General features: G+C 40.5%; 1 protein-coding gene across 1 annotated transcript; it reads right to left on the bottom strand.

The window, feature by feature from the left end:
• Nucleotides 1-73: 73 nt before the first annotated feature.
• Nucleotides 74-8307, bottom strand: LOC115067804 (putative ankyrin repeat domain-containing protein 30B-like; the record flags this gene model as incomplete). Its single annotated transcript, XM_029556677.1, has 4 exons — nt 8131-8307; nt 5992-6098; nt 2704-2753; nt 74-104 (listed from the first exon to the last, which is right to left on the bottom strand). Coding segments are annotated over exons 1-4 (239 nt in total), but the record flags the coding sequence as incomplete, so codon positions are not given.
• Nucleotides 8308-11760: the final 3453 nt, after the last annotated feature.

Below are 11760 nucleotides of genomic sequence, written 5' to 3'. Positions count from 1 at the left end.
TAAGTCTCAGTTTCTTATTTTTGCATTCCTCAATTATTTAACGTATTTTTAAAAAAAAAACATAAAATCTAACTGAGGAGAAGCATTCTCTGGTGAACTGTCATCTACTTGTAAAGAGAAAGGAAAAATATGTTTTAGAACAGCGATAGAATATTATAATATATTAAAACGACAAGACTAATGTCCTGTTGTGTGTTCTCATTTGAGATTGCCCCTGGAGTATTCGATAGTGAATGTTCATTTATAAAACAATGACTAGTAATATATTGAAATATAGTATGTAATGATAACAACTAATAATTACTATATTGAGAAAACTTACCCGTACTTTGTTTGGTAATTCAAATGTAAGGAGAAGAAAACCGGATCAAAAGTTACTACCTAACAATAAACAGCCATGGCCTGTGACTCTGATCCTACGTGAACACTCAGACTGACAGAAAACGGCATCATAAACTGACAGTTGCAAACACACAGCATACATTTTCTAGACTAATAGTGCTAGGGGAATTTTAAGAGGACATAATTATTTGGATAATACGTAAAAATTTTACTTAAGTATTAAGTTGAGATAGTCAATGTGTTTATCCCCCTAATCCACTTCAGGGGAACAGGATAATAAGAACCTTGATTCTAGTTCTTTATGCTATCTTCAGTCTAGAGCAAAGGAAGCTCAAATCTGCTTCTACTGCCTTCCATGGAAAGAACTAGAGGAAAGATCACCAAACAGCACTGGGGACGGAGCAGCAAGTTCCCTGGGGCGACTCTGTCATGAAAGGTATTTCTATATGTTTACAGACATCAACCATTCAGTCAAACTATCCCTAATGTCAATAATTTGCTCTCTAAAATGGGATAAAGACAATTCTCTTTACCTTATTGAAAGTATGTGAAAACCCAGTGTGATGACACTGATGTTCCATGATGAGGGTAGGGCATTTCTCCCACAAGAAATGGGCTGGGGGTGGGGTGGGCTGGAGAGATGCTTCAGAGGTTAAGAGCACTGGCTGATCTTGCAGAGGACCTGGGTTCAATTTCCAGAACCCATATGGCAGCTAACAACTGTCTGTTATTTCAGTTCTGGGGGAATCCAATGCCGTCTTCTGACGTCTGTGGACACTGCACAACACGGATGCACTTACACACATGCAGGCAGTACACTCATACACATAAAATAAAAATAATAAAATATTTTAAGCAGTGGGAGAGCACCTGCCTAACATGGGACGCCCTCAGTTACTCCCTATCACCACAAATAAAAGTCCAATAATATTAATAATGAAATGATACAAAAGAACGTTACTCCTTTCACTGATATTGACTCTTTTCATCTCATCTCTTATAGGAAGACAGTCATTTGGGTTGATCTATGGTATTTATTCTCTAGTGTGGTTTCCAATGGCAAAATATGTATGAAAGTTGCTAAGGTGACAGCTACTTAAAGCGCAAACTCTTGACAGTGGTGCTTCCATTGTTAAAGAGCCCATTCAGACTCCATGGACCAGGATGGTGCTGCTAGTACTGCGTGCCACGGGATGATGTCATTTTCTCAACCTGCTTCCTCATCTGATAAATGGCTCGAGAAATCAGGGATTTTAGCATGTAACCAACCACCACGTGTCAATGTATCCTATGCTAATTAACGTAAATAAAAGTAAACACATGGCTAGAGGCCTAGAGCAATTGCCTATAATGCTCACAAAGCCCGGTGTACAAAACTTAGTACTGAAATCTGAAATAAAAGTAGAAAATATAAGGATCATGCTTTAAAGGTTGCAGTGAGTTTGTTATAATAGTCACCTTAAAATGGGTGGTGGTTAAAGAGAGCAGTAATAGAATACATGAAAACTGTCTATATTGAGAAATTATAGGAAGCAAAATAACCACATGATTTAGTAGTATTAATAGGAAAAAATAATTCATAATAGGAATGCATTGTCTTTGAATATTATATATTATTTTGTGACAGAATCACATTATGTTGATGTTAAACCATGCAAGCATTCGAGTACAAACTACAATGTATATGTTACAAAAACAAAGAAAAATTTATTTTATAACAAGTCCAATTTGCTATAATGTACCTATCCAGGACATAAAAAGTACTATACTAAAAATCTTTTCTTTCTCTGTGTCATGGGACTTTTCGTCCATCATGGGCGTGATCTCCATTCCACCTTAAACAGTATGAGTACTTTTTTTATCCACTCTAATATGAGCATCTGCTGAGGTTTATACTTTACCTGACTTGAGATAAACTCTTTTAAACTCTAATGAAATTGTTCTTGAAATTCAAAAGCAAATTTTTCGTTTTCATATAATAATATTTCATATATAGCAGGGCATGGACTCTCTGAGATCTCCAGCCGTGCAGAGGACTCTCTGAGATCGAGGCCACCGTGGTCTACATAGAGAGTTCTAGGCCATCTGAGGCTACAGGGAGACCCTGTCTCAAAAAGACAAATAATAGTAATAACAACAACCATTTCATACATCTGTGACCAAAATCAAGTAGAAATTTTCTGACACTATGGTTCCGTATTAGAAATATCTTAGAATTAACTTAATAAATAACCCCGAATTTCTAGGATATTAGAAAACTGAACAGTATAGCAGCATTTATACTTAATTTTCTTCACTTCTTTCTAAGTGAACTTTTTACTTGGAGCAGGACCAACTAGAGCAAAATATTATGAATCTTACCTGTGCCAATCTGTGCAGACTTAAGGATCGACTTTAAACCTGTTGTCTCACTGTGAAACATTTAAAAAGTGATAATTATTTTAATATTTACATAAAAACATTTACCAAATGATTTGCATTTTTTGGTTTGATTCCCTAATATAACTTACATTGGAAATCTACAAACGACTTTTTGGCATTTTGAGACAGGGTCTCCCTGTAGCCTCAGCTGCCCTAGAAAGGGCTATGTAGACCAGGCTGGCCTAGTTGTCAGAGATCCACCAACCCCTGCCTCCCAAGTGTTGGGACTAAAAGCATGTTCCACCACACCCACACAGTTGTAAGCTGCCATGTAGGTTCCAGGAACTGAACCTGAGTCTTCTACAAGAACATCCAGTGCTCTAAATAAAAAATGTTATTTACATCATTAAAATGACAACATTGATATTATAAACAGATTAGTACAAAATATGTTTGCAGCATTTACACTTGTTGATGATCTCCTTATGCTAGGCGTAGTATAAACAATATTACAACTGCCTTTCTAGAATGTTATCCAGAGTACATAATGCTCTCACAGAGAACTGGAGTTGATCCTAGGACCCACATGAGGCTGCTCACAGACATCTGGAAATCCAGTTTCGGGGGCGGGGCGGGTCTGACATCTTCTGTATCCAGGGGTACTTGCTCATGACTCCTCCCCCCACACACATAATACAAACAGTTTTATAAAAGAATGTTATCTTACTGGGCTGGGGATGTAACTCAGCGGTACAGTGCTTGCCTAACATGCTTGTGGCACTGGTTTCAAGTTCCAGTACCACATTAAATAACGAATATTATCTTCTTTTTATAGCAGGAGATATTTCTATTTATCAGCAATGTTCCCATTCATAATACAGCATGCAGAAAGCAAGGAATTAAACCCAGGCTTGTGTGAATCTAAAACCTCCTGTTTGTCACCTAGCTATAATTTATCTTCACCAAGGTAACATTTATCCAGTTAATGCTATTTTTCTTCTTTCTATTCACACCAACTAAGCATACAGACATCTGCTAATGGTTTTAACATGAAGTGGCCACCAAATTGCAGCACCATTGACAGGTGATTGGACCATGACAGTTATTATTTTCATCAGTGGATCAAGACAGAGGAGATAGACGCTGGACAGATGGCTAGGTGGTTAAGAGCACTGGCTGCTCTTGCAGACAACCCAGGTTTGATTTGCAGCACCCACACCGTGGCAAACCACCATCTGTAACTCCAGTTCCAGGGAATCCCACACCCTCCTCTGACCTCTGTGGGCACTGCATGACATGGGTGCACTTACATACCTGCAGGTAATACATACATACATATAAAATAAAAATAATAAATAAAATATTTTTAGAAAAGACATAGAGGAGCTCATAGCAGGAGAGTCTATTAGGGGGTGGGGCCTAGTTAGAGGAAGCAGGTTTCTTAGAGTATACCTGTGAAGGGCGGATGCTGTCTTCACAACCTTCCTCTGTCTTCTGCTTGCTTGCTTCCAGGAACTGAATCCCCTCTCCCCACCACAGGGGCCCTCTACCATGATACCCTGTCTTGCCCCAGACTAAGGCAAACAATTCAGACCACCTTTGTTTGAAACCATAAGCCCAAATCAATCTGTCATCTCCTCAGCTGTTTCACGTGTTAGGGCACAAAGATGAATAGCTGAGGAACACAGCATCAAAACAAATTAGAGAGGACAAGAAAAAGAAATCAAAGGATCTGGTAACAGCATTTAATTGTTCATTATGCATAACCTCACCTTAGTATTCTGCAAAAGCAATTCAAAAAAAAATTAAAACAGAAGGGAACACGAGACATTTTGGAAAACATATTTCTGCTGAATGTAGCGTTTGAAAGAAAAGAAAATATATAAGAAACAGAATGGAACTCCCAAGAAATCATTATGAATTTACTTGTGAATAAAAAATTAAACTGAGTGCATACTTTTAAAAATAAACAATGATGGAAAAAAGCCGATTTGATCACAGTGGATGACCTTTTTGATGTGTGTTTGTACGTGGCTTTGTGAGTACTGTAAGAGTCAGGGTTGGTCCATGATCATAAGCAAACAGAGTCTTCCAAGCCTCTGGGTACATACTCATATGGACTTACAGCAACGGGGTCAGCATGCGCAAACTTAACTAGACAAAATCCCCGTGGAGAACTGGGGAAATGGCCAGCAGGCCCCAAACTTAGCCAAGGAACTATTGGCAGCTAATTATGGCTGGGTGAAGGATAGCTGATCTTAAGGGAAAGGCTTCAGAAAGAATGACTAGACCCCAGTGGATGAACTTGCACGAAGGGACTTCTGGATATACAAAATTGACTTGATAGGCCTTCCTTAACATATATTACAGAATGCATGAAATCTGGTGAGGGTGGGGGGATATGGGAGTATGTGTATGGGGAGGGGCATAAAGACGATTAAGATATTTTATATGAAATGCACAAAAATTCAATAAAAATACACATTAAAAGATAAAAACAGCTGGGCGTAGTGGTGCACGCATTTAATCCCAGCACTCAGGAGGCAGAGGTAGGCGTATCTCTGTGAGTTCAAGGCCAGCCTGGTCTACATAGCAAGTTCCAGGACAGCCTGGGGCTACAGGGAGACCCTGCTTCAAAAAGGTAAAAAAAATATCTGTTCACCCTCATCCCGCAGTGATCAGTGCAAAAACCCAGTATAGAACTTGGAAAATGGGCAGGAAGCCCCAGCCTTAACCCCAGAACTATTATAGGCAGCCAATATCAAACAATGCTGGGGCGAGACAGGTGGCTCAGTAGGTGAGAACACTAATTTCTCTTGCAAAGGATTCAAGATAGGTTCCCAGCACTCACATGGTGGCTGATAACCATCCATAAATCAGTTCCAGGGAGTCCAACCCTCTCTTCTGGCTTTCACTGGTATTGCACAAAATGGATACACCTGAGCCATGCAGGCAAAACACTACTACGCATAGAAGTTTAATCCCATTCTAAATATAAACAATGCTAATATGACACTCCCTTAGCTACTAGAAAGCCATTTGACCAAAAACAATTAGACACAAAATAAGAAAGCCAGTACATGGTAAGAGAGACCCTGAACCTGCTTAGACTGTTGTTCCTGTTGCAGTCTGAACAGCCCTTTTCCTACTCGACCCTTCATTGGTGTTGCTGTTTCTCACTGTTCCTGTGAGTGTAGGTGAATCTTTCTCCTATCGGTTTAGAATTCCTGAGTTAAGTGATTGTTACTACTCAAGAACAGCACTAAGATTATGAAGGAGGAACTGTACCTTTTCCATTCAACCTCAGCATGCACATCTGCACCCTTTGCTTTCAAGAATTCTGCCATCTCCTCTTTCTTTTCGAGAAGACAGAGCAAATATGGTGTGAATCCACGCTGTAAAGAAAAATATTTCATATTTTCAAAATCATGTATTTCTCGACTGAACTAAAAATCTTAACACGGAATCTATGAACATACATGTAAGCTGTGAAGAGCACATCAGAAGTAGCCGCTCTTTTCTGTTGAATGAATGATCTACAACCATCACTTCTGGAGCAGAGTTTCTCAATCTGTATTTCCAGAAGTGCTTTACAAATGGAAAGAGATCATAACTGAACCAATAATTACACATCCAGTATTAAAGAAATCTCTTTCACTTGATCCTTAATTCAAAAACACTTGTTTCTTATGCAAAACATTCACATTTAAAGATGAGTTTCAGGGACATATTTACAGATTTCCAGAAATGTGACTGTTTCACCCAATTGGGGATGGACTTCACTTTGTTCTCTTCTGTTTATTGTGTCAGGAACCAGATCCCCCTGTCAGGTGCCCCTGCTCCAAATGGGCCCCTAAAGAAATGGGTTCCTAATTAAAAGAGAGTCTTCAAAAGAAGCTTGATTGTTTATTATTTTTATTTATTTATTTTTGTTTTGTGAGTATTATGCTGGCATTTATGTAAGTGGACCGGTGTCATGCAATGCCCCACAGAGGACAGAAGAGGGTCTTGGACCCCCTGGAATTGGAGTTATGGATGGTTGTTAGCTGCCATGTGGGTGCTGGGATTCCAACTTGGGTTTTCTGCAAGAGTTCCCAGTGCTTGTAACTGTTGAGCCAGCCCTCCAGCCCTAATTGCTTATTATTTCAAGACACAAATTTACATCTCAGCAGTTGAAACCTCAGTACAAGGTTTTATTCTCACTTATAATGATAATCTATTGACAGTATGGCAAATCTGCTACTTTGTATTCATTCTCATTCAGCTCCCATTTTAGCAACTAACATTATTTTTCATTCTATAAAAACTGTAAGCCAGAACTAAATATACAGTCTATCAATAAAAACAAATATATACCATTCAACAAAAATATAAAACTGAGGTGCTTGAGAGACTCTTTCTGCAAGAAAAGGACACTACGGCAGTGAATGCACTAGCCTTCCCTTTCATTTTCCCCACAATTACCACTTAGTCACCGCCAGGCTGTTGGCCTCAGAGTCCTCCTAAAATGACCTCAAGGCACATTTACAACTCAACAATATTCTTTCCCAAACTAAGAAGAATTGCTGTCTCCCAAACTAAACAGCATTTCTGTGTGTACATAAAAGTTGCAAAAAGTGAAGTAAACCATGTCTTCCTAGCATAGCCTTTCAATAACCAAGTCTGCAAATTTACTTGCACACCTGTGACCACAATCCCTTTCTCATGTTCCCTGTTTCGGTCACATCTCTGAGACATAACCCGCTTCCATGTAACTCTCAAGAGCAACAAGATTTCCATTTATTAACAAAGTTTTTATTTTTTAATTAACTTTTATTGTTTGTACATGGGCGTATGCGCATGATATGTGAGCATGTGGGTCCAAATCCTCTAATTTATATTTAAAATCAAACCCCATTCTGAGACAGATTTTGTTTTGCTTTTCTACTTTATACTAATTACCTTCAAATAGGGGGTCTTGAATTATTACCCAGAACTCATGGGTAATAATTATAAGCAGGTTATAAGCAGGGACGGTGGCTTATAACCCCAGCACTGTGATGCAGAGCTAGGAAGATCCCTGGCCAGCTACTCTAGCCTAATTGGTGAGCTGCAAGTTCCTCCACAAAAGCATCATGCACACACACCCTATAATAATAGACAAATAGAAATGTAACGTGATAAGAGTGAAAAACAGTTTCGGCTAACACTGATCTTGACTTCTGCCCTATGACTCTCTGTGTACATACAGGCACGCATGCAGGCACAAATATGTGATCATGTATACACAGATATAGAACACATACAAAGTATCAGAATTTTATTCCTTTGGTGATTACCCATTTCAAAACATTTTTAACCACACAAAGCTTGACCTTCTACATGTGGAAAATAGAACTATGCACCATTGTTACAAGTATCTGGGTAATGAAGTTAAGTCATCTTTACCTTTGTTCTGGCTTCAATATCAGCACCGCAGGCCAGCAGTTTTTCAGCCATTCAGATGTTCCCCCCAAGCACGGCATAGTGGAGTGCATTTTTTCCACACACATTCATGGCGTGTGGATCAGCGCCAAGGTTAAGTAAAATCGACGCGCATTCTTCATGGTCCTGCTGTACAGCCTGTGATTATTGTACACAGAAATAAACTAGCAATTCAAGGAATCCAAGATTAAATGTCCAAATATGTCACTGAATAATTACCCTTAAGTGAAATAAAATTTTATCCTAAGTATATTTACCCCTTCTTTTGAGACAGGGATCTGCTTAGGTAAGCTCAGCCTTGCCTCAATTCAAAATCTTCCTGCCTCCCGCTCCCACGATAGGATTACAGGTGTGCGTCAGCACACCTGCATAGTATTTTCAAATATTTCATTTTTGAAAATTTCATACAGGAACAGTGTATTTGCATTATTATCACTCCTCGAATCCCTCTCCAACTTCTCCTGTATCAGCCCCATCCTCTCAATTTCTTCTCCTCTTCTTTGTTACATATACATCATATACATACGTATATGTGTATATGTATACACATACTGAGACCATGTAGGGGAGGTGATTTTGTGTATCTGTGTTTAGGCTTACCCACTTGGGATCAGATAACTAACTTATCATGGACTTAGTCCCTAGAAAAAATGATTCTTCCTTCTTCAGCATCCATTGAGTGCCTACAATTCATATTTGGAGGTAGTATTCCATGAACCTTCCCCCACCTTGGCACAGCAACTGGTTTTGTCCTCATGCAGACCTGATTAGACTACAATACATGGGAAACCTCATTGGTGTAAATTCCCTATCATATCTAGAATGCATTAACTAGCAGAACACACCTAAATATTCTAATATTTTAATTCTAGTCCATCTCAACTGAAACTGTGGGCCATTATCTACCTTAATCAGGGGTGTGCTCAACTCATCATCCTGGGCATTTATTTTGCAGTGTTTCTTCACGAGGAGACACACCACACCAGGATGGTTGTGGGTAGAGGCGTAATGCAAGGCAGTCCTGTGGAAAGGAGAGGGGGTTTTAGGAACTTGGAAAACTAGGTCAAAGAACCTTCATCCAGAAAATTCTAAGTATTAGATAGCAGGTAATGAGTTCTGAAGAAAGGGAAGCCTTTGGAATTTCCTTATTTCTCTACTTTTGTATTTATTCAAAGTAGTAATGATACAGTGCATGGCCTTCCCCATTCAAGGCAAGTGCACTACCAGTGAGTTGCCTCCATGCTAGACCAGCATGTCTGAATAAAAGGAGCAATTGAAAATAAAATTTCAATTCTACTGTAATCTCTGTTACCTCTCTAATCTCTGTTACCTACTACCTACTTCTCAGGCACCTAGGAGCTCAGTGACAATGCGGGTTAAAAATAGTAGCCATCTTTCAGAATGCAACTCTCATGCTTCAATGAGATTCTCCACAACGTATGCAGAACTGAGCCTAGCACCTAAGAGTTAGCTCAGAATACGGTAGAATCACTATTCCTACTGACAACATAGTATTTCAATTGCGTGAAATAACAGAATTATACCTACATTGCAGATGAAACATTTTTGTATTCAAATGAGTTTCAGATTTCTTGAACTAAGAAAGCCTCAACTATATTACCCAGGCTGGACTAGATCTTGAAATCCTCCTCAATCAGCTTTCAAATAGCTCAAACTGCGGGCACGTGCCACTGTGCCTGCCTTTAACGCTCTTTATTTCAAATGCTGCCATGTGGGTATTAAAGCGCTCTAAAAGAGGTAACATAAATGAATTGGAAACCGGCGAGCTTTGTTTTTGTTTTGCTTCTCATAAAGGCTTTAATGCAGACTCTCCTCCAGGATGTGAGAGTTCCGATAACCTAGAATCTGAGGCGGGAAGAAAATCCAGCACCGTTGGGAAAGCAGACCCCCATTCTCCTCGACCCTCCCTCAGGACCCACATCTGGAAAAGTGGAATTCCTCCCATGTGGCCCTTGTCTGTCCCCAACTGAGCCCCCTTTTCTTATCCTTCGCCTCTCCAGGGCCCTATTACCTGTCAGGCTCATCTGGTAGATCCACATGCTTCACTGTAGTTCCAGCACCTACACTTCTGGCCCTGTGGACATGTCCCACAGGAATATAGCCGATGGGGGTATGGGAAACTCTGGCCTGTCATTATTCAAATATCCATAGGCCCTGAAGGCCCCATCCAAGTGGGTATACCACCTGGTACGGGGGATGCCACTGCGAATATACCCGTAGTAGCCACTGCGAATATAGGCGTCGTAGTTGACGTCCTGCATGGCAAGGGCTAGGCCAGGGCCACCCAAGCCAGGGCCGCCCAGGCCCTCTCCACCTTCCCCGCCCTACCTGCCCTCTTCCTCTGCTGTTTCCTGCCTCTAAACTCTAGAACTTTCAATGAAAACCCCAAATTCAGCACTGCGCCACAGGAGTATCCTACAAGGGATGGTCTGTGGTTCAGCAACTACCCACTGTTAACTGTCACCTAGCAACACCCTAACAGAACTCTGCCTGGTCAGTGCCTTTCCGTGTTCCATTGCTCACAGATTACATCAGTATCAACCCTGCTAAGCACATGGGTGTAAGCCTCAGGCTCCAATGACAGCAGCCTAGCCAATGGCTCTCAGCAAGGACATACAAAGCTCTCCCCATCCATCCCAGCTCCAGAGCAAATGCGCCTTGCTTGCCTGGTCAAGTCAGGGCAGGGTTCAGATGCCTCCCTGCCCTGCAGCTCTTGCCACCTGTGAAGGCCAAAGGATGGCAGATACACACATAAATAACTAAACTCATTCTGTCTAGCAATTACCATATTAATTTCTGTTGAATCCTGTATACTAGAAGCTACATTGGAATCATAAACTACTTTAGGAATCTTTCCCTATGTGGGAAAATAGTTTGGTATTTCATTGTCCCAACTCCAATCTCTGCTTTCAAAAAAATACAACTCAGCATTTAGGGGTGAGGCAGGAGGCTTATTACTTCAAAGCTAACCTAGGCTACACAATGTGAGACCCTGTTTCAAAAGTTAATATGCTAAGCATGGTGGCACACACCTTTAATTCAAGCACTCAGTTCAGAGACAGGCAGATCTGTATGAGATATGGGCCAGCCTAGATTACACAGCAAGTTCCAGGCCAGGTGTGCCTACAAGGAGACCTCTGTCTCAACACCACCAACAAAACCCACAAAAATCAACATAACAAAATGTAAACGCAAAACAGAAGGAAGAAGGAATGCATAAGTGCAATATATAATGACACAGTCATTATTTCCAGGTGGAGGGGTGCACACTGGTAATTTCCACAGGTATCAGAAGCAAGAAGATTGTCCTGAGGTACAGGCCAGCAAGGTAGATTGCCATGAAGGAAAGGAAGACAAGGAGCCAGGGGCTGGATATACAGCTATGGACTTCACTGCCATCCTTAGCTACATAGATAATTTAGGGTTAGTGTATGTAGATGAGACCCTGTCAAGAAAGATGAGATGGAGAGAAGAGGGAGGAAGGGGGAGGAGGAGGAACAGAAGGAAAAAAGAAATTGCCAGGTTTTAAGATAAATTAATTTCTTTCCCAGTACAGACAATAATACTACTAGG

The sequence above is a fragment of the Nannospalax galili genome, unplaced genomic scaffold, assembly GCF_000622305.1.
Source record: "Nannospalax galili isolate Female #2095 unplaced genomic scaffold, S.galili_v1.0 scaffold1267, whole genome shotgun sequence".
NCBI lineage: Eukaryota > Metazoa > Chordata > Mammalia > Rodentia > Spalacidae > Nannospalax > Nannospalax galili.
Note: the sequence above shows the minus strand (reverse complement) of the source record. Positions and strands in the feature narration are given on the sequence as shown.